The 22,171-nt window shown below is 42.2% G+C and overlaps 1 protein-coding gene across 2 annotated transcripts; it reads left to right on the plus strand.

Annotated features, from left to right (window-relative positions):
* The first annotated feature begins 2,463 nt into the window (after window positions 1-2,463).
* On the plus strand, window positions 2,464-21,916 carry STT3A (STT3 oligosaccharyltransferase complex catalytic subunit A). Of its 2 annotated transcripts, none has more exons than XM_054997956.1 (18): window positions 2,464-2,547; window positions 7,443-7,564; window positions 7,812-7,872; window positions 8,655-8,776; window positions 9,128-9,273; window positions 10,285-10,375; window positions 11,668-11,774; window positions 13,031-13,195; window positions 13,738-13,918; window positions 14,796-14,951; window positions 15,357-15,448; window positions 15,900-16,055; window positions 16,300-16,488; window positions 17,920-18,036; window positions 19,035-19,137; window positions 19,490-19,678; window positions 19,978-20,093; window positions 21,649-21,916. In XM_054997956.1, the coding sequence occupies exons 2-18, from the start codon at window positions 7,477-7,479 to the stop codon at window positions 21,685-21,687; spliced, it is 2,118 nt and encodes a 705-aa protein (XP_054853931.1). In that variant the 5' UTR covers window positions 2,464-2,547; window positions 7,443-7,476; the 3' UTR covers window positions 21,688-21,916. The 2 variants fall into 2 exon arrangements, with proteins under 2 accessions (XP_054853931.1, XP_054853929.1); XM_054997954.1 differs by lacking the exon at window positions 2,464-2,547 and adding an exon at window positions 2,608-2,686.
* The last annotated feature ends 255 nt before the right edge of the window (window positions 21,917-22,171 follow it).

The following is a 22,171-nucleotide window of genomic DNA, read 5'->3' on the forward strand; positions in this document are numbered from 1 at the left end:
GGTTAAGTGGTTTGGCTGCGAATCAGCACTCTACTGGTTCGAATCCCACTGCTGCCATGAGCTCAGTAGGTGGCCTTGGGGAAGCCACTCCTCTCAGCCCCAGCTCCCCAGCTGTGTTGTGGGATAATAACAACACTAACTTGTTCACTGCTCTGAGTGAGGCAATAATCTGTCTAGAAGAGTAGTATATAAGCGCAGTTATTACAATAAAAGAGCTGCTTTTTGAAGTGGAGCTGAGCTTTCTCTTTCCATCCTCTGTTCAGGCTGAGAAGCTATTAGGATAGAAAGGAAGCAGAAAGAAATCCCCAGTGACAGCTGGAGTTGCTTTGAGGTATGGAGCAGCGCTGGGTTGAAAATGAAAAGTAAAAGTGCCTGCAGGCCTAGAGCTACAATGTTTTTAAAGTGCACAGTGCAACAAATTCCTCTACCTTTAAAAGACAGCTGACGGCTTGGGAAAAGATCCTTTACACTGGTGGCCAGGAGGGTGCTTTTATGGAGTGCCATGCCTGAGTAAACAGGATTAGGAACAAGTTGTAATTAAGATGTGCCAAAGAAGTATATCTGCTAGTGATCCGTTCCTAAAGAGGAGCTTCCGTCCTCCTGCAGGAGGTGCTGTGCTTTTAAGAGCCAGATTTACATGGCACACTCATATGCGCTTCTGCTGTAAATAGGAAGTGCATGCTGAGCTTCGTGCTCCAGAAAAATGTAGAAGGCAATGGAGGCAGACAAGCGCACAGTCTTGTAAATCAGGATACTGGTAAGTTGTAGTTGGTTTTAGGAGATACGGGAACCAAATATTGGGTTGTTTTTTTTTAGTGATTCGGCACATGTTTAATATAACCTCTGGCTTGGCCATAGGACAGTAGAAGTTCTGCTCTCTAATTACTAATCTCCAGCAAGATGAGATTCAGACTGAAATTTCATACCTAAATGAATGAACGTCTCTCTCAACTTCTATCACAGTAATTTTTCTTTTGATGGGCGGGGGGGTTTACTGACTGATTATGATTGTAATAAAAAGCTATTTCCTGCATCAATTTGAATTGGCTGCTATTCTGAGGGAAACAGGGAACAGCAGTCTTAGTGTGTGTACTCAGTAGTACACTTCTTATTGCTTCCCATGTTTCAGTCTCTAAAGGCAGAGGTTTGGGTTTTGGGTGGGCTCAGGTTAAAATCTGTAGTAAACTCTAATTCTGTCCCCAATCTCTAGGAGAAAGTAGGTTCAAAAGCAGGGGTGGCGGTTTATGTTGCCGATAGGAACTATAGCTAGTTAAGACGTATGCTGTAACCTGCAGGTTCCTCTTAGGAGGAACAAATCCACAAAAGAGAGAGGAATATGCTTCATTTTAGACAAGAAGCAAGGCCACTCAGGGAGGATCTGGAGTGGGGAAAGCACCCCTTCTAGTCCTGGTTGCTTTTATACCCTCCTTCACTTGCTCTTTCCCCCAAAGCACTGGGCAGCATTGTCACACATCTTACTATGCATTTAGTACACTAATTGTAACTTGCCTTCTTTCAAAGAACCACTGGTTAACCTATTTGGACACCCTCCCTTGAGCTCCACCTAGCTGACAGATGTTGAGTGGCCTAAGATCGCTCAGGGCTGATTCTCCTATGTTACCATGTGGTGGACACAGGAACTGTTGACAGATGTGGCCTGGGAGCTCTTCGCTTGGGACTTAATTTCCAGCCCTGTGCAGACCGGATTCAGATTGAAACTGTGGTGCGCAGGGAAGAGGAGGTTTTTCCTGTCCTGAAACGGCCCTGGGTGCAGCACCTTGGAGAATTGATGGGCTACATAGCCCAGCATGGCACTCCTAGCTACCTATGTGGCCTCTCACAGAATGTATAATACGGCAGTTAGTCCTTGGTGAGCATTGTGCTTCAGAGGGAATGTCTGCCCCGCTTCCAGGTTCAAGTTCAACACTTTCACTAAATGCCCTTGCCTTCTTAGAGGGAAGAGATCATGAAGGACTGCATGTGTGCTCCACTCTCCCACCTAGTAATGCCGATCCTACTTCGTGAACCGCTGTGTTCATATGTCGTACTACAGTTTCTTTCAAATGCTCTGCGGATCTAGGAAATAGTAATTTCTCCTGGGTCAGCAACGCCGCCAATCCTCATGCGCCAAGCGCCCATTCACGGCCGCTTTTACCCCGCCCCCATCGCATGACGACATGTGGCCACGCCCCTTCCCAGTGTCTTCTCGTCCATACTAGCGTAGACCGACACGTCACTGCTCGCCTCTCAACCAAACTTGCCGCTCCACAACCGCTCTTAGTCCAGCCTGCTTCTCCAGCCAATCGGGCCCAAGGCTGTCGACGGCCGTCCCTCAAACTTCCTCTCAATTGAAAGAACAGGCCCTCATCCAACGGGCTGAGGGAAAAAGCGGGCGTTTCCCGCCCTTGAGTGTGATGGATGCCAATTCACACCAATAGCGTTGCGGCACTTCAGGCTGGAGAGGCGGGTCAGTGCTGCAGGGAAGGGTGGGTGCGCGTGGAGCGGATGGCTGAAGGAGCGGGGCGGAAAGTGCTTCCCGAGCCCCAGGTGAGGAAAACGGCGCCTGTGGTAGAAAGCAGCGCATGGCGTGGAAGGGCCAGCGGCGGGTGGGGGAGTCGGCGTCCTGAGGGAGAAAAGGCCTGAGGAGGCAAGCAGCAGTGGTCGGGAGGTGGTTGCCACCCTCCAGGTAGGAACTGGAGATCTCCCAGAGTCACATCTCACCGCCAGCTGACAGAGATCAGTTCCCCTGGAGAAAATAGTCGCTTCAGAGGGTAGACTGCGGCATTGAAGGCCACTGAGGCTCCATTATTTCCTAGCCTCCCCCTTTTCTGGCTCCACCCCCAAATCTCCAGGAATTGGCAACCCTTGTACGGGGGAACTCCTTATGCCGGGGGAAGATCCCTCACGATTTCTTCTGGGGAGGGATAGACATGAAAGTCATTGCATTCCCCCCCCCTCTCAGTTCACAGTTGTCTTGCAATGAAAACTTTCCTGCAGGTAGAAAAGCAGCCCCTTGCCTGTGCAGGTCTTATTTCTGCTTGCGGGGAAGTCTCAAAAGGTGGAAGAAGAGCGCTGGAGAAATTCTTTCTCCGGCCTCGCTTAATCTCCCCACTAAAACCTAGGGCTTCCTATTTTAACAGCTGCCTGCCTGAAAGCAAAAGGATCTTAGGTAGGTAGCCGTATTGTTATGCATAAGAGCAGCAGGATTGAGTTCAGTGGCATCTTAAGAGACCAACAAGATTTTCTGAGTATGAGCCTTTGACAGTCAGAGCTCCCTTCTTCAGTATCTTGAAAGCTTATACCGTTGAAAAATCCTGCAGATCTTGGCTCTGTTCAGTGCCTCCTTGGGAGGGAGACTGCCTGGGAACCCGACAGGAACTGCTTTTGAGTTTCCTGATGGAAGAAAGGCAGAGCATCAGTGTGAAAAATGCAACAGTGAAATGGTGCAGTGTGTCCTGTGGTTTCAGGACTTTATTCCCTAGCCTTAGTTTAGATTCCCTCTAATGCCGTTAGAAAGGGAATAACTCCTGTCTTCCATAGTAATAATTCTGGAGAGGTAGCCCTGCTATTCTATTGCAGCAAAAACCAATACTGTAAAACCTCCTGGCACTTTAAAGACTTTGTATGAGTGGTTACTGAGAGAAAAAAAGCAGAATCACGGAGCCATGAAACGTAGGGACTACAGGATGGAAATGTAATCATGTAAAATTCTCATCTAATGAACAAAAATGCAGAGACTAGCATCTGTTTTGCTGACTCCACTACATAATAGTGTGGTATAGTAAGGATTCTCTCGTTGCATCTTAAAAAGTAAGCTCTAGTTTATTGAACGCTTATGCTGAAATAATTTTTTTTAGTCTCATTTCCTGACCCGAGTTTATACTCTTTTAAGTCAATGGGTATAGAGTGATGTTGCTTTTTAGCATCGCGCTGCCAGTCTATCAGCTCTGTGAACTGTTGGAGGGTCCACAGCTCAGTCATGAAAAGTATGTAGGAGATCCCAGATTCAGTCTCCTCGTTGAAAAGGCTTCTGTAAGGCCTGGAAAGGATATCTGCTTTGAGGTCCCGAAGAGATGCTTCCAGTCAGAGGTGATGCTTTTGGGCTAGATGGATCGATGATGTAGTTCATTGTAAGGCAGTTTGACATTTTTATATGCTCTTATTACACATTCCCATGTCCTCTTTCTGCAAAGATTTCCCCTTTTTCCACCTCCCTGTTTTGTATAGCTACACAGCCTATATTTCTTTTTCATCCTTGAACTATGTAAGAACTCTCATGAGAAAATTCCTGCGTATGTAACATTTCTGTGTGTAGATCAGCATTTATAATTACTGCACACACATTTCTCTGTTGTGTGTTAGTCAGTGTACTGTACTGCCATCAGTAACAAATCCATGCTCAAAAGAAATAGTTCTATGCTTTTACAGCATGTGGCACCAGCAGCTCCCTGTAATAGGACTTACAATTTCATAAGAAGATTAAAAATACATATCTTGGTGTGTAAAATTTATTTCTGTGATGTTGCTCCACAGTGTCTCAAATGTTATTTCTTTCACTCTTGCTGTCTCAAGGGTGGGCTAGCTCTAGCATCACATGCGCTAGATGTGCCCTTTTTTGTTGCCGGAGATCAGAACCCTACAGACTGTAGAATCCCCCCTACTCGGGAGACCCAGGTTTAAATTTCCGCTCTGCCATGGAAGCTTGCTGGGTGACCTTGGGCCAGTCACGCAATCTCAGCCTTACCTACCTCATGGGTTGTTGTAAGGATAAAATGGGGAGAATGCTAGTTTATAAATGTAGATAAAGAAGAGTTCTACTTGGGGTGTGATAAGAGTTGTTAAATTTTTTTGTTTGCAGAGGTAGACTTTTGTCAATTGGTCTTCCTTGATTATTTTCCCTGGGTGATAATGGACAAAAGCTTGCAGCCAGACTGGGTGGTACGTAGTAGCATGATTGATTGTATCTTGCTTGATATTACTTGTGAGATTAGAGCATGCTGCATAGTCTCACTACTTGAATTTCCAGTATAATTCAGTTGTGTCAGCTTGAGGATATTAGGAGTTGCAGTGGTTTTTGTTGCACATTTAAAAATAGTATTGGAGTTGCTACATCTTGTTCATCCTTCTTCAAGGATGTTAAGGTAGATCCTATATGCAACAACACATGGGGTAGGTTAGGTCCAAAGATGGCTGCTTGTGTTGAACAGAGTTTTGTATTTTATCAAAAGTTCCCTTCCCTGGGAGAGGGAAGTGAATATTTGGATGACTCGAATGGTCAGCATACTTTGTCTCATACTGGTTCACTGACTTCCCATACATACTAGATGCGTTGAGTACAATTATGTCCCACCTTTCTTCCATCTTTGAACTTAAAATGGGTTAGCTGGTTGCCCAGGAGGTTGCCTATCCAGATATAGACCAGACCTGACTTGCTTAACTTTCTGCCTAGTGGCTTCATTGTTTGACTTAGAGAGCACTCTGAAAAACAGGGCAGTTCCGTGGAGTTCTGCTGCTGAGTTGGGGGTACATCTAATACAAACTTAGCATGGTGGGCCATCTCTTCTGAATGATGCTGATGCTATCATTGTTCCCAGAGGAGCTGGAAGCCCAGGAATTTCCCTATTCTGCATTCTCTGAGGTCTTGCAGTTACTGTACTCTCTAACCTCCTGGTATAGTTGTGACCAAAAGGAGCACAAAAATCATTGTGTTTGCAGAGTGTACTGCAGGGCAGTTTGACTTTGTCTGGCGCATTGTGTATTGACACTTGGTTAAATTTTGCATTTTTAGTTAACCAGTTTCTAGTGGTGCTGCAGAGCTTTCTCTGTTTACCATTTACTAGAAAATGCTGCTAGACCACTTAGCATTTGTAAATTTTAGTGGAAGAATTGTCTCCTTTTAATTCCCTTTTTTCTCCAGCAGCTAAGCCGGGTGGTTCCATCTGGGCTTGCTGATTAGGAACCCTAGAGGGCCCATTCCATGTAGTTCAGTGATTATTTTTCCAAATGATTTGAGAGAGTGAAAGCAGTTGGAATAGGTGGTGTTCTTCAGTGGAAAATGCCACAAGCATAAAGAGTTAAATAATACCCACAGGTTTTTTTCAGCAGGAACACGGTGGAACGGAGTTCCAGCACCTCTTAAAAATGGTCACATGGTGGTGGCCCTGCCCCCTGATCTCCAGACAGAGGGGAGTTTAGATTGCCCTTCCGCGCGGAGGGCAATGTAAACTCCCCTCTGTCTGGAGATCAGGGGCGGGGCTACCAGCCATGTGACCATTTTTGCCCAGGGCAGTTTAAACTTTAAAAAACAACCCCTATGTTCCAGCTGACCCAAAGTGACGTCATTGTGCGGTCTTGAGTTCCACCACCTCTTCCCAGAAAAAAGCCCTGATAGTACTTTTTCCCTCCCCCCTCATACCAGTGCCCAGTTTAAAATCTTAGACTGTGGCTGTATTTTAAAAAAATCTTCAGGGACAAAATAATTACAGTACTTGGTGTGTTTACTTGGGGGTTTCAGATTGTAACAGCAGGCAGAAGGCTGCCTAAGTTTTTTAGGCTTTTATAAAGCGTCTGTTGACAACAAAAAGCCCTTTTAGGAACATTTATTTTTTTCTACTTTGATTTCATTTTCTGAACGTGTATCTTACTCCAATTCCCTGTTTGGCTATTCAGCACATATTTACGTAATGTTAACGGTCTCCTAAACATTGACATGCACATCTGCTGTATTTAAAAAATTGCATCCAGTTATTTCATCTTGGTTTAGGTATGTTCTGTTATCATGTCCTTTTGAAAATTATAGGCTGTCAAGTTCCTACAAGAAAGGCCTTGCTTAGATGATGATTTTTATGACAACTGGCATTCCTCCACAAGACACTGGGTGGGGGAAAATATAATTGAAGCAATATTGTGAAAGCAATTATTATGAATAGTATGTGTGATATTTTGCTTTCTTTTAAAAACTGTCTGTCCTAACGCTAATTTGGAAACGTTGTAGATGCATTGTCTGCTTTTAGTACATGTGTGCACAGAATTTAAAAAGAAAATCTTCATTCAGGCTGCCTTTACAGATTTTAAAAACATAACCTGGCAGGTTTATTGTGTATAATTTGAAGGCAGCTATGCTGATGAGTGATGAAAGGAAGGTAAAGCAATTGGAACAGTTGATGGGGACTTGGTTATTTAAAGGGATGAATGATGGTACTGGATCAGTTGCTAAGACAGGCAAGTCTTTGTGTGGAAGTGTCATTGGTATAAGTGGCTAAACTGACGACCTTTTAGGTTGGCACTGTTGGAAAAAGAGGCATTTATCTCCCAGACCACATGCGGTGTGCTTAGAAAACACATTTGCTTGTAATTATCCAGTTTGGAGAGCTTGAACAATTGGTTGCTATAGTTCAGCTTTTCTTGACCTTGCTCATCTGTCTTTTTTGTTTTCCTTCCAGGTATTAAGTATTGCCTTTTGTTGCCTTTGCCAAAATGACCAAGTTAGGTTTCCTTCGTTTGTCCTATGAAAAACAAGACACTCTCCTCAAGCTCCTCATCCTGTCGATGGCAGCTGTGCTGTGTAAGTTTGGGTTTTTGAGATGTTGAAGTAATGGTGCATGGCATGTGCCTGGTATTATTGCATCCTTCTGGCTTAAGCTACATGGTGGTCCTTGGATGCTTGGACCTCAATTTTCCTGCCTCTTAACTAGATGCTTATTTGATGGCCCTAAAGTTTTCTAGCTGTTAAGCTTCTGGGTCACAGACAACAAGATAATCATTTTATTTGTGATAATAGTGCATTAATTTTCCTTTCTTTTGTATTGCAGCTTTCTCTACCAGACTGTTCTCTGTCCTAAGATTTGAGAGTGTCATTCATGAATTTGATCCGTAAGTATCCCAGTTTCCTCTGTTAGTCTTCTTTGATTTGTGAGATCAGTTGCCTCTCTGTGTTAAGGTATTGATTGTATCTTCCTCCTGTAGAGCTAAACGTAAAAAAAGAATAGAGCAGATATCATAATCGTAGGGATTCAAAATGTGTCAGTGATGGAGAATTTCTTCTTGAGGAAATTGTAATAGCGTTTGCCTCAGAGGGTTCAGTGGTAGAGGTAGTATCAATTCTAGTCAGTTCCACGTGGATCTAATAGAGAGTGGATTTAGGAACTTAAAAGATGAAAACATAGTTGAAATAGTATTTTCAAAAGTAATGTCCAAAGGCCGATTGAAATCCCATTCTTCAAGGAATGGCTTCAAAATCAGTGAAATACAGAAAAATGCTTCAGGGAGGTGATGGTGCTTTCACTGTCGATGTCCAGAAAGACTAAGGGAAGCTTGCATAAGGCAGTGCACTCTTTGGCATGTGGTCGTACATGTTGCAGAACAAGCTGCTGAGAAATGAACTGAAGTGGGTGCTTCTGGTTGCCTGGTGTGAAGAACTGATCGTTAGTGAAGTGTTTGTTTATGCATCTGGAGTGTGTGTTTGCTTAGATCCAGCAAGGATTTCATTTCCTGAAAGAGGAAGTTGTTTCAGCATTGTGCTGATTGCATGTTCGACTTGGCAGAGCTTCTACATAAGCACCTTAGCTGAAGGCTGAGATTGTAATATGAGGAGCAGTGAATGGTGTTTCTAATGTCCAGCTGGAAAGAGCCTCAGTTCTCTGTCAATATCGCAGGTATTTTAATTACCGCACAACTCGCTTCCTGGCAGAAGAGGGTTTCTACAAATTCCATAACTGGTTTGATGACCGAGCATGGTACCCCCTGGGGAGGATCATCGGTGGAACTATCTACCCAGGTAAAAGTCAGAATATATTTTGAAGGAAGGGGCATAAGGCATGTCTATTTAAGGCATGAGACAGCATAGATCTTTTCATTCCGTCTTTTGACTATCTTCCTTTGCTAAGCTACTTGAGACATTAGGGAAATGCTGCCCTGGGTACTCTACTAGTGATATACTGGTTCTAGTAAAAAAGCAAAAAGCCTAATCAAAGTATTTGTATCAGACACTTGAGGGGGCAGTGATTCCATTCTAACTTGGTTCCGTATGACCTGTACAGCTGCTCAGCTTTGCTCTAATCTTAATAATAAACTTCTGCTGCTAGTTCCTCTTTGCCAATGGCATTTCTTCTGTTTACTTTTGTCTCAGGCTTAATGATCACATCTGCAGCAATTTACCACGTTCTACACTTCTTCCATATAACAATTGACATTCGAAACGTTTGTGTGTTCCTGGCTCCCCTTTTTTCTTCTTTCACAACCATCGTAACGTATCATCTCACCAAAGAACTCAAGGTAAAAACAAGGGTGGAGCTTAATTTCTGGTTTTAAAGCAGTGGTTTCCATTGCTTGATTTATTTGCATGTCATTGCAAAAGAGCTGAGGCTATAATTGTTGCTCTCTAATGTTTGCTACTTTGCCATCTATTGATTACTTGCTGCTGAAGGTTTGCTGCTGAAATAAGATTTATCTGGCAGTTCATTTTATGCCCATGGCCTCAAATCTATATATTGTGATAGATCCAAAGGAGTTAGCCGTGTTAGCCTGTAGTAACAAAATAGTCGAGTCCAGTAGCACCTTTAAGATTAACCAACTTTATTGTAGCATAGGCTTTCGAGAGCCACATCACATATTGTGATATGACTCCTGTTCCAGAAGAGATCTGCATTTACTTTGCTTAATGTGGGTCTTCATATTGCAACCATTTTCAAATCCAAAGGCTATGTGAATGAAGGAAATAACTTTGGGCCTCTATAGATTTTAAATGGGCACATCAGTTGTGTTTGTGGCAGGGGAGGGGGGAGGGGAGAAGCTTTTTGTTGGTGTACATTGAAGGACAGCCTGAGCACTCAACACTTTTTTTAGAAAAACATTTTTACAAATTTGTCATCATTGCTTCCAATTTAACCCTTGGACTCAAAAACTGAGTGACAGGTTTGTCCCAGCAATTGTATATGTTAGGTTGTCATGGGCAGTTGCTTGTTCTTTGCAGCATACTAAAGTAAGGCATATTATGGATGCTGAAGTAGGAAAGCCTTCTATTTTGATTGTTGGTCAAAAGTTAGAAATAAAACACCTTTTATCTTAGAACTTCTTCCCATACTGGATCCCCTTGGGACATACATTTTTATTCCTTCTGGGTATTTTCTCCCTCAGGTTAGAGTAAAAGAGTTAAGGGAAACTTACTGATTTGGTTAATCCTTTCTTGTGTGTAATAACATTCATGGTCATTTAATATCTGTGGTTACAGATCTTGGTAATGATTGAAATGTTGATATGTTTATTTTTCTTTTGTCTCCGAACTAGGATGCTGGGGCAGGTCTCTTAGCTGCTGCAATGATCGCTGTGGTGCCAGGATATATCTCTCGTTCTGTTGCTGGGTCCTACGACAATGAAGGTGAGTGAATTTGAGAGTGCTCTTCATGCCAACAACTGCAGATTCCATGATGGAGATCAAATGTGATTAACCATAATAAGAATTGGAACCTAGATAAAGCTGGTGGATTGGTCCTCAGATCTTCATCCATGTGTGTGATTATCCCCATGAATAAAACATGTAGCAATATACCTGTTACCTTTAAATGATGAATGTATGCTTACAGTCCGTCATGCTGCTGTATTAGATAAAATTTTCAGAGTGGTTCACAGCCACAGTGTTTTTACATTAATCATATTAAAAGTAATACAATAGAATAACAAAACTAGCAATATATAACATAATTTAGTTTATAGACTCGTAAAAACAGACAATAGAAGTCTGTCCAGATGACTGGTGAAAGTGTATTCTTCATCTGCCTGGGGGTGAACTGATGAATGTAGACAGGGACTGTGTTAAGGCAACCGCTGAACAGGACTTCTCCATGGTGGATGCCAATCTTACATCCACTCAGGGAAGTATCTTGAACAGGGTCTGATTTGTAAATCTTAGAGATCAGGAGGGTTCATATTGGAGTAGAAATTCTCTTGGGTGGTTACCCATATATTTTAGGGTTGAAAAGGACAAGACTGCATCTTGAATTGTGATGGAGCACTGGTGTAATTTGCTTTCTCTTGCACATGGCTGGTAGTAAACAAACGTCAGTATTTTAGATCACTTGAAGTTTCCAGAGGGTCACAGGCAGCTCCATGTGGAGTGTGTTGCAGTAGTTGCAGTAGTCTAATATAGAGGTCTCCAAGGCAGAAATGACAGCAATGCAATTTTGTTCCAGTAGCAGGCACATCTGTTGGTTCAGCCTCAGATGATAAAGGCATCCATGGTGACAGCACTAATTTGTATTCCAGAAGCAAAGCTAGGTCCAGGGAGATCCACAGACTGTGTGACCTGGTCTTTTAAGGAAAGCATAACCCTTTCTAAGATGGGCATTTCCTCTAATAACTAACTCACTGAGCTTCCTACCAAGAATGTAAATAACAAGATTTGCTACATTATTTTTATGCTTTTTATATATGGTAAATCAAGTAGTTTTGTCATGTTTTAAATAATAGTATAATATTTGGTGTAATATATTGTAAAACTATTTTTTTAAAGAGAAAAGTATAAACTAAATTGTCAGGGAGAACAGGGGATAACCCAAACAACTTTGCTTGGAATAGCATGCCTTACTATGTTACAAGTTTTGGAGATGACTTGTGTACATATTGTTTGGTATAATCTTTCAAGTTTGACTCCTGTATTTGTTTAATTTACAGGCATTGCCATATTCTGTATGCTTCTGACATACTACATGTGGATCAAAGCAGTGAAGACAGGCTCAATTTATTGGGCAGCCATGTGTGCACTAGCCTATTTCTACATGGTGAGTGAGAGTTTTCTATAATATTCCGAGTTTCTTGAAGAGTTGCACCTGGCTTGGTGTTGCTGTGATACCACGAGGAAGGGCTAGGTTAAGTGCCGCTCGAGTAGCCTGTGTCTTGCACTCCTGGAACCAGTGTGGATTGGCTGAGCTGTCATGACTTCCACTTTCCTCAAATTATCCAGGGAGTTAGTTTTATAAGTGGGCTGTAGATTAATTATAAAGAACCCTCTGCATTGTCATATTTATTGTTCTTACTACATTTCTTGTGCTGGTAGGGGTGGTGCTATGAGACTTAAACTGACTTCTGAACCAGTACATTCCATTCTCACCTGAACTCCGAACTTGCTAGACAAGCCACTTAACTTGATTAGTTATGGCTGGCCAAGAAAGAGATCTTGAGGTCGGGGTGGATAGATCAATGAAAATTCTGTATGCGACAGTATTGAAAGGCAAATTCCATGCCAGGTATTATTATTAAGAAGTGTTGAAAATAAAAACATCCAGTGTTATAATGCCTTTGAGTAGATCTATGGTACAGCTGTCTCTAGAATATTGGGTACAGTTCTGGTCATCCCATCTCAAAAAGAGAATCTTGGAGCTGGGAAATGTACAGAAAAGAGCACCTAAAATGAACAAGGGGCAGGTGCTCTTTTCTTGTAAGGGAAGGCTGAGGAGTTTGAGGTACTTCAGTTCAAAAAGGGTGAAACATGACAGGGGTTTACGAAACTGTGCATAGAATAGAGAAAGTGGCTGATGGGCTGTACACTCAGAACTGACAAAATGAAGGATTTCATATAAAGCGTTGTTAGTTTGTGGAACTCACAGGCACAGAATATACTGTGGCTTAGTAACTTAGATGGCCTTAGGATATTAGATAAATTCTGGAGATCAGGTGTCTGTTACCCTTTAGGGTTAAATGGAGCTTTTTTGAACACACACTGGGAGGCAACAGCATGGAGAAGTGTGTACTCTGTACCCTGCTTTGGGGCATTTTGAGACATCTGTTTGGCTGTGGTGGGGGAATAGGATGCTGGGCTACGTGGACCATTGATGTGATCCGGTAGTGCTCTCTTATGTCTGTCCCAGCGTCCCATCTGTAATATTTTAGCATGGAAGGCAGCGGGCTGTTCTGCACTTCTGAGATGTTAAAAATGATTTTGTTGAACAGTGTTGTGTTGGTCACTGCCATAATTCAGTGGCCCTTATTGCATCTGGAGGAGTGATTACTTGGGCCGCTCTTGTCTTTCCCCCCACAGGTCTCTTCATGGGGTGGCTATGTGTTCTTGATTAACCTCATCCCTCTCCATGTCCTGGTGCTGATGCTGACTGGTCGGTTCTCCCATCGGATATACGTGGCTTACTGCACTGTATATTGTCTAGGAACCATCTTATCAATGCAGATCTCTTTTGTCGGCTTCCAGGTGAGGGGAAATAATCGGCACTGATTTTGTGCAAGTGACTTCTCTAGCATCTGTAGGAAGGGGAAATACAAGCTGGTGCATTTGAGTCAGCTTCCAGATAAAGCTTCCTGTTCAATAGAGGGCTATTGCTTTGTCTAGAATTCTTTCATAAAGTACATCTCTTTCCCAAACACCACAATTCTGGCGATATTTTTCCTTTCTACTAAGCAACAGATCTACATGTTCTTTTTCGGCTTCATCATGAGTTTGGACTGCCAGCCATGGTGTGATAAATTCTGTTGCCCTGGAATAGGGAGTTGTGGTGGCAAAGAAGGAAAGGACATCATGTTTGTAGCAGGCAGGAATAGATGGGACTAGTGGGTAAACTTGCACCAGTGTTGATCTAGTTGTCCTTTTACCCAGCTGTTTAGTGATAAATATTTTATGGCAGAGGCTGAAGGTATAGCTTGTGATTTCTGTGTGAGACTGTTGGCAAAAGAGAAACTGTTGTAGTGTTGCAAAATACAGCTTAACTGGGCCTGCTCATTTTTTTCCCCCTTCAGCCTGTCCTGTCATCTGAACACATGGCTGCATTGGGTGTCTTTGGCCTATGTCAGATCCATGCCTTTGTGGATTACCTGCGCAGCAAACTCAACCCTCAGCAGTTTGAGATTCTCTTCAGAAGTGTGATTTCCCTGGTTGGCTTTGCCCTTCTAACAATAGGAGCTGTTCTGATGCTGACAGGTGCGGTGGTCTTGTTGCTCCTAAAACACACTCTAGTTTCATACTTGCTCTATGTTTTTAACAAGGAATGCTCGACTAGGAACCATTTTCCTCTTAACAAGAAGAGTTTCTCAACCTTAGGAATATTTTGTGGTATCAAGTCTTTGTTTAAAAGTGACTTTGCTTGGAGCTGCATGTATATGTGAGCAGATAACTGAACTAACTAGTTCAGTCCTATACCAGAAATAATGATGATGGCTGCATTAGGACTGTACTTCCTGGGTGCCAGTTTAGAGTCCCTGAGGCTGAACTAGTGATTTCCAGCAGTCAATGAGCATGTTTTCTGGCCAGTGATCTGGAAGCTAGGTGACTGCACATGGAGGCAATTTGGATCTGCACCTTTGAAAGAGGGAGAAGCTGGTTCTGTCCCCTTTCCCTGAGGTGGACGGTCCTTGCCCACTTTCTTTCATGTTAGTAGGATGGGCATGAGAAGGGCACACCCTCTGTCCTTACATAGATAGAACGTCCAGATACATAGGAGCCTTCAGTTTGAGAAATGTTGCATTAAGCTATATAAACTGAAATAATTTCAGTTTAGAGAAACGAAGGCCTGAAGGTGCCATACCTGAATGGCTACATATTAGCTGCAGAATCTGTTGTTGTGCCAGCCTTTATTGATTTCCTCGCTCATCGATGGGTTGAGAAAAAACATCTGTTTGATACAAACTGAATGTTACTTGGAATTTTTTGAGGAAAAAAAATGTTAGCAGGGCTCCATCACTTTTTATTTGTTAAGTTCTGTGTGTGATTTGAAATGGAGTTGGTGTGAGAGAGCTTCATTCCCTGTAATAAAACTTCAGTTATCTGTATGAAAATGTGGATCTCTTGACTCTGCCAGGAAAAATTTCTCCATGGACTGGTCGCTTCTACTCACTGCTGGATCCTTCCTATGCAAAGAATAATATTCCTATCATTGCCTCAGTCTCTGAGCATCAGCCAACCACATGGTCATCTTACTACTTTGACCTACAACTTCTTGTTTTCATGTTCCCGGGTGAGTATAGTATAGCTATTCAATAAATGCTTTTGTATTATATTCTGTCTTTTCAATAGCTGATCTTTTTCAAGAGCGATAGGAACCCAATGACTTTTTAAAAAGAAAATTCTCTCTCTTCCTCCAAGACTAATCCAGGAGAAAATAGTGTAAGAGGAAAGTTAATTGATAGCGACAGCAGGGTTGAAGATCTTGCTGTAGAAAGAGGTTTAGGCTTGGGTCAGAGAAATGCAGAGTGGGCTAGAAGGTGCTAGTACTTAGAAATGTTGAGAATCTGATTTTGTAATTCTTCTGTCTTCCCTGCATAAGTGTATAATAGAATGTACTCTGGTGTCTTGTGCCTTCCTTTCTGCTTGTGTGGGAACAATGGGGCTGACAGCTGACCTCTCTCTCCCTTTCTTACAGTTGGTCTGTATTACTGTTTCAGTAACCTATCTGACGCCCGCATTTTTATCATCATGTATGGTGTGACCAGCATGTACTTTTCTGCAGTGATGGTGAGGACTGAATGTGGACTTATCGGGGGGTTTGCCAGTTTGGGAGTGAGTCAGTAGAGGAAACTATTAGAAACTAGTTCTTCTCATTTTGCTTGATTCAGCAATTTGTAACTTATAGAGACTTTGTTCGTATAGCAAGTGTTTGCACAAATGCATCAATACAAAATTAAACATGCTTCCATTTTAACCCAGCCATATTATTTTGAGAGCATTACCCAAGTTGAAAGGATAGTATCATCATATGGTGAAAGGAGGTAAAGACTGCTACTCCAGCACCACTCGTTCAATTTCCATTTTGTTTAGCTGAGCATCAGTCTGTGGCTGAGTAACTTGGGGACTCGATGGTGAAAAGGAAAGAGGCCCAACTTCATTACTTTGGGGAAATGTTTTGATCTTCTTTGACTCCTCCAGTTTTTGTTTTTATCTACAAAGTGTGGTGCTTCCTTTACAGGTTCGTCTTATGCTGGTATTAGCTCCAGTTATGTGTATTCTCTCTGGTATTGGAGTCTCCCAGGTGCTGTCAACCTACATGAAAAACCTGGATATTAGCCGACCGGACAAGAAGTCAAAAAAGCAACAGGATTCCACTTATCCGATCAAAAATGAAGTGAGTGACTGCATGAGGATGACTTAAAGAGGGAGAGGATGCAGGAATAAGAGGAGCACAGCAGGGGTATCGTGTACATTAGGGTGGGCTTTACTGAATATCTTTTGTAGCGGCCTTGTTTTGTTTATCAGCTGGGCAGCTTCTGAGTACTTCTTGAAGGGCTTTCCTTCTACATGATGATGGTTTTTGTTGCTTTCGTAATTTCAGCCTCCATGTGTTTTGATAGCCCCCGTTGCTTCCTCAGGTTGCCAGTGGCATGATTCTCGTCATGGCTTTCTTTCTGATCACCTACACTTTTCATTCTACTTGGGTAACCAGTGAAGCCTATTCTTCTCCCTCCATTGTGCTCTCTGCTCGCGGTGGTGATGGTAGCAGAATCATCTTTGATGACTTCAGGGAGGCTTATTACTGGCTTCGTCATAACACACCAGAGGTAAATCTCTTCAGAGTTTTAGGTGCAACGAAGAGGCAAGAGTGCTGTTAATCTTGAAGGAGCAGGCATTGAAACAACAACTGTGTTTATATATCGCTCTCCTAGGCAGGTTAGTGCTCCCCTCACAAAGTCATTGTTATCCTTCATAGTGGTCAGAGAGGTTGAAGCCAATACCTGGATACCTCTTAAGCTTATTCTAAGGACATCCGTATATATTACTTTTTAATTTCAGGAGGTAGCAGAAGATGAGCAATTGCGTGGCTTTCCCCCTACTGCTTAAATCCATTGTAAATTCATATTGCTGTTATCTGAAGGGATAATTCCCTATTGTGAAGTTTGGTTAATGTTCTTTATGCTGCCTGTTATGGAACTTTATTGGAATGTGTGGCGTCACTTACTTAATTGGGGGACCTTCAGATTGAAGGGGGAAACACGCTTGCTTGCTGTCAGCATCACCTCTGGATTTTTTCCTAGTTTTTTAATATACTTACAGGGCCTAAACTAGTGGGATAGCCATCTTAACTGCGTCAAAAAACCCCTAAAAGACCTGTATTGTAGCATAAGTGTTTTCTCTTTAAGTTAATGTTGTAAGACAGGGCTAGTAGTCTCACTAGACAGCTGTCTTAACTAGAATGGAAGTAAAGGAAGACAAATACCCAAGAATTACTTTCTTTTCAGTTCAAGCATGGAATCCTTTGGGTGTGGGGGTGTGAATAGATTTCAAACAGGAGCCCGCACTTCAGTGACTTGAATAAATTTGGATCATACACCAAACCTGAATCTGCTCACAACCTACTTTATTATCTGTGCTCTGAATGATTCAAATACCACTGAAAAGTTGGCTTGAAGACTCTCCAGGACAGTTTCTCTGTCCCCTGCTCTCAACCCCTGGGTGGGGTGGGGGGGTCTTACTTTTGCTCATGCGGGCATGTGCCTGCTTCCTTCAGCTTTCCCCCTGTTGAGGCAGAAGAGAGCAGAAGTTCCCAACAAAGGCAAAGGAGCGCCAGCAGAGATTTAGCTCTGCAGCAGTGCTTGTATCCTAGCAACAAATTAGCTGTATGTTAAAAAGTTTTGCAGAGCATTTCTTTTAAGGGCTGACTCCCCCCATTTCTCACCCCTCTTCTTTTAAATTCTGTAACACACTTTACAGGCTGAGGGCCACTGGAGCTCAAGGAGTTAAGAGCAAACTGCAGGTTGCAGTTGTACCCTGGTGCCTGGAATTGTCGAGACCTGACATAAAATGTTACTGTAAAGTTCTTATGGTGTTGGTTTTAATGCATTGGATGCCAGCAAGCCTGTAATACTGTCACAGAAAAAACAGTTCTTCTAGCAGTTGTATCACCTCCCCTTTCATATATTAACTCAAATGTGTGTCTGTTCATTTATTGGAAGTACTGTATGTTGATTTGCCTCTTTGTGTTTTGACTTAAGGATGCAAAAGTTATGTCCTGGTGGGATTATGGATATCAAATAACAGCCATGGCAAACAGAACAATTCTTGTGGACAACAACACTTGGAATAACACTCACATTTCCCGAGTTGGTCAGGTAGGTGTAGAGATGTGAAGGCCTGGGGGGGGGGAATTGGAAAAGTTGAGGGGGGTTTCCCCCCAGGTTCTTTTTTCAGTTTTTCTATTGAAAAAATTTAGAAATTTTTGCGAGCACTGGAAAAAACCTATGAAATATTTTCTCTTTTAGAATAAGTGAAATGCTTCTTGAGGCATGGCTTTTCACACTCGAAATGTATAGCATTAAAAAGTCTGAAGAGATTTTGGGAAGTACTGGCAAAAAACTCCTATATTTTCTCTTTTTGAGTGAGAAAATGTTCTCTTAAAAAGCATTTGACTCATTTCATAGCATGAAAAAAATCAGAACTTTCTCAAGAGTTCACCCTTCTTCCTGTTGTAAAGTTTAACAGTATCCACATATGTCAGTAGTCCTACCTGTTGGGACTGTGCTTCTGTCCAAATAATGCTTTCTTTTAGTACAGAACTTGCTTCTTTTTCCTTCAGCTCCTCTCCACCTTACCATTGAGATGGCAAAAATTAAAATTTATGTGCTATGATAGCACTCTCTCTCAAGTATTGGGTAGACTTACATTTTTTTTTTTTACAGAAAATGAAGGCATTTATACTTCGAAATTCCATGAGTACGCCAAATAGCAACATTTTATATGTTAATAAATGCTGCATTTTACATTGTTAAATTAATAAAACAGGTTTCGGTTTGATAGGAAAGCAAATATGGCATATATTTCTATTTCCTCCCCAAATTTCTGGGTTTTTCCTCTCCTGGAAAGAAGAGAAAAAAGCTTTTCCTGTAGCTTCAAAAATTCTGGAAATTTTACATCTCATTGTTGCTGCTTCTCTGTGAGTCTCAGTTTTTCTTCAGTGTAGTCCTGAGAAATTAATGGAGATACACTGTGTTTTTTATTCCTATAATGAATGAAAGGTGTAGCCCCTCCGTTTAAATTAGTCATCATTCAGCAGGTGTGGTAATTAACATAACTGTAAACTTACAAAATGCTGTCTTATTTTCATTTTCAGGCTATGGCATCCACAGAAGAGCGAGCGTATGAGATTATGAGGGAGCTAGATGTCAGTTATGTGTTGGTAATATTTGGAGGACTCACTGGATATTCCTCAGACGGTAATCTTGTACCTCCGCGTATACAAATTGTATATTTTCCACTAAAAGAACAATTGTGTGTCTTCACTGATTTACTGATGTTCCCTGTTGATTTGGGAGCACAAATACATAGCTTGCATGTACTAGCACAATGCAGATACTAAGAAATACCTCCTTTATGCATAACGAGCCCAGCAATGTCGTAGACACAGGATTTTTTTTCCTGTTCCTGACCCCTGTGGTTAGTTTGCCGACTGAGTCTTTATCTTTCCCCTCTCTTATAAGCCAGCAGAGTGAACATCCTCACTGTTTTGCTCTGCAGTGTTGGCCAGTTGGAGGAGGATTCCAATCATATTGCTTTTATTTTCCTTAGATATCAACAAATTTCTGTGGATGGTGCGAATTGGTGGGAGCACAGACACTGGCAAGCATATAAAGGAGCATGATTACTACACACCCACAGGAGAGTTCCGTGTGGATAGGGAAGGCTCTCCTGTGCTACTCAATTGCCTTATGTACAAAATGTGCTATTACCGCTTTGGACAGGTCTACACAGAAGCCAGTAAGTGACTTTTATCTGAAAATGGAAGAAGAGGGAAGAGTTGTCTTAGAAATTGAATTTTGGGACCAAATCTCTGATTTCCCATGTATCTGATCTTTTGTTGAACACACAGTCACCTTGCAGAGTTTATAGCATAACTGGATTTCCTTTGCTTTCCTAACTTTTACCTTTGACTTTGCTGTTAAGTGGTGAAAGACTGGCTAGAAAATAGTGTAAAAAAATGGAGTTAATATTGGGTGGTGGAGGGTACCAAGATCTGACAGAAGCTGAGTTGTTGCTTTTTCTCTCTCTTTTTCTAGAGCGTCCTCCAGGTTATGACAGAGTGAGAAATGCTGAGATTGGTAACAAAGACTTTGAACTTGATGTACTGGAAGAAGCGTACACCACAGAACACTGGTTGGTCCGAATATACAAGGTAAGCAAGATCTGAGCGGTATCACCTGCTTAAAGAGGAGGAGAGGTGAAGGCAACTGGGAGATGGAAATTCTCTCCAAGCAGCTAGCATAAGATACGTTCTGTGTCTTTTTGCACAGTGCTGAAGTCCTAGAAATGTCCTTGCTTTTAGCAAAGCCTGCATATTTTGAGTTGGGCATTTATTTAATGTATGTTCTGCCGTTCTTTCATCATAAAACTCAAGACATGGTACATAGGGCTTCCAGGAGGTCTTCTCATCCAGGAACTGACGGCAGTGGGATCTACTGCGAGGGACACACATGAACCTTCTTACTGTGTTGCCCCAAGACTTCCTGATCTGTTGCCTGTTTTGAAGAGCTTTATTTTGCAGCCAAGGATGGTTCGCAGCATCCTGGTCTGACTAAGGAAAGGCCGCTACTGTCACGGTCTTCAGTTGTCCACCCCAAGTGGCTTGGGCTCCTTTTGCCCACAAAGTCTTCCTTCCTCTCTCTTCCTGTGGTCTGACCTTTCCCCCTTCTCTCTCCTGTCTTGACTTTCCTGTGCCTTGTTTTCTCCCCATCTCCACACTATCTTCCATCTACTTCTATCAGCTTTCTTCTCTCTTATATCTCCTTTTGCCTCTTGACTCTGTCCCTTCCGCAGTCTGCTGGTCTTTCTTCCTGACTTTTTACTCACCCTCTCTGGTTGTCAGGCCCAGCATCCAGAAACTGCAGGGCTGGACCACACTACCATCCTGACCAGTTGCATGATGTCAGCAGGCAGATCCTATCCCTTCCTGGCGGGCTGATTTGGTCTGTCTGATGTGTTCTCCACAGGGCTTTTCTGGGCCATTTCCGTATTGTACCCTATTGTCCCACCTCCATGGGATCTTGAAGGGTTGGGTGAATTTCATCCTCCTTACTTAGTTTGGCAAGACTACTGTCTTGTGCCTTCCAATCATATCTTAGGACCAGGGGGCACACAAACTGTTGATAGTTGTATAAAAAGTACTGTTGTATTAGACCTGAGAAAGTATTTAAACATGCTGAGGGAAAAGTGTACAGTTCCCTGCACAGTTACAGTTACAAGATGGTCAGTTACAAGATAGAATTCAGTCCTAGGTAGTTAAGCGTGCCTAAGTCACTTAAAACTAGAGGACTGAGATTTGCCTAACTATGCAGAAGATGAACAGTGAATTGAAGCATTAAATGTGAGAGCATTTGAAGGGAGGTTGAGACCATGAAAGGCAGAAGTTGAATAAACATTTGAACAAAAATATCATTCTTATCACTACCTCCTGAGAGAAAGCTTTGAGTGTAAACTGTACTACTTGCTATACCAGTGTGGGTTCTTCCAGTTGAAGTTAGCCATTCAGGACAACATGGAGAAAGCGAGGAGGGCAACATTGAGGAGTATGTTAGAGGAATAGGTTTCTCAACAGAGCCTAACATAAATATAAGCTTGGTTAATAATCACAACTAATATTCACAGGAGACTTTTGGTTGTGTTTTCTTGGGGACTTTTCCCCAAAGATACTGGACTGCAGAAAGCTGAAAAATTCAATTTTGTCTTAACAGGTAAAGGACTTGGATAATCGAGGATTGTCAAGAACGTAATTTGTTTCTGCTATACCAGAATGAGCACTGATGGAGCCTTTGCCTGTGAAGCAGATGGTTTTTTTTATACTGTTTGTCAGTAAGGAGTCGGGGATTCAGTTGCCCAGGAAATCCCATCCTCATGCAATGAGTCTGTATTAGAGGGAATGATTTTTATAAATATGAACTGGCTACCCAATCAGAATTAGTACCTTTTGTGATGGGTATAATTAAAAAAGGGTATGGAAAAGTGTGTGTTCTCGTTCATTCTCCCTTTTCACATGACGGTTTGTAACAAGAGTAGTCCGAATATCTATAATTTAAAGGGAAGATCTGTCACAATTGAGCCCTCTCATTTTCTGTCCCCTTCGCTCACTTTCACCTATGTAAATTGTCTGGGCTCTTGCTTTTTAAATTTTATACTGTGTGAATATTTACATGCCATACTAAGAAGCAAATTTCCCTGCTGTCATGGCCATCCAAAGAATAAATTAATTTACTTCAT

This window comes from Eublepharis macularius, chromosome 14, assembly GCF_028583425.1.
Source record: "Eublepharis macularius isolate TG4126 chromosome 14, MPM_Emac_v1.0, whole genome shotgun sequence".
Taxonomy (NCBI): domain Eukaryota; kingdom Metazoa; phylum Chordata; class Lepidosauria; order Squamata; family Eublepharidae; genus Eublepharis; species Eublepharis macularius.

What these genes read in the sequence shown, in the direction of transcription:
- STT3A (XM_054997956.1), top strand. Translation starts at nt 7,477, where the DNA reads ATGACCAAGTTAGGTTTCCTTCGTTTGTCCTATGAAAAACAAGACACT. An exon ending in TCTTGTTTTCATGTTCCCGG is followed by an intron (nt 14,952 to 15,356) that starts GTGAGTATAGTA and finishes CCTTTCTTACAG; the next exon opens with TTGGTCTGTATTACTGTTTC. An exon ending in TGTACTTTTCTGCAGTGATG is followed by an intron (nt 15,449 to 15,899) that starts GTGAGGACTGAA and finishes CTTCCTTTACAG; the next exon opens with GTTCGTCTTATGCTGGTATT.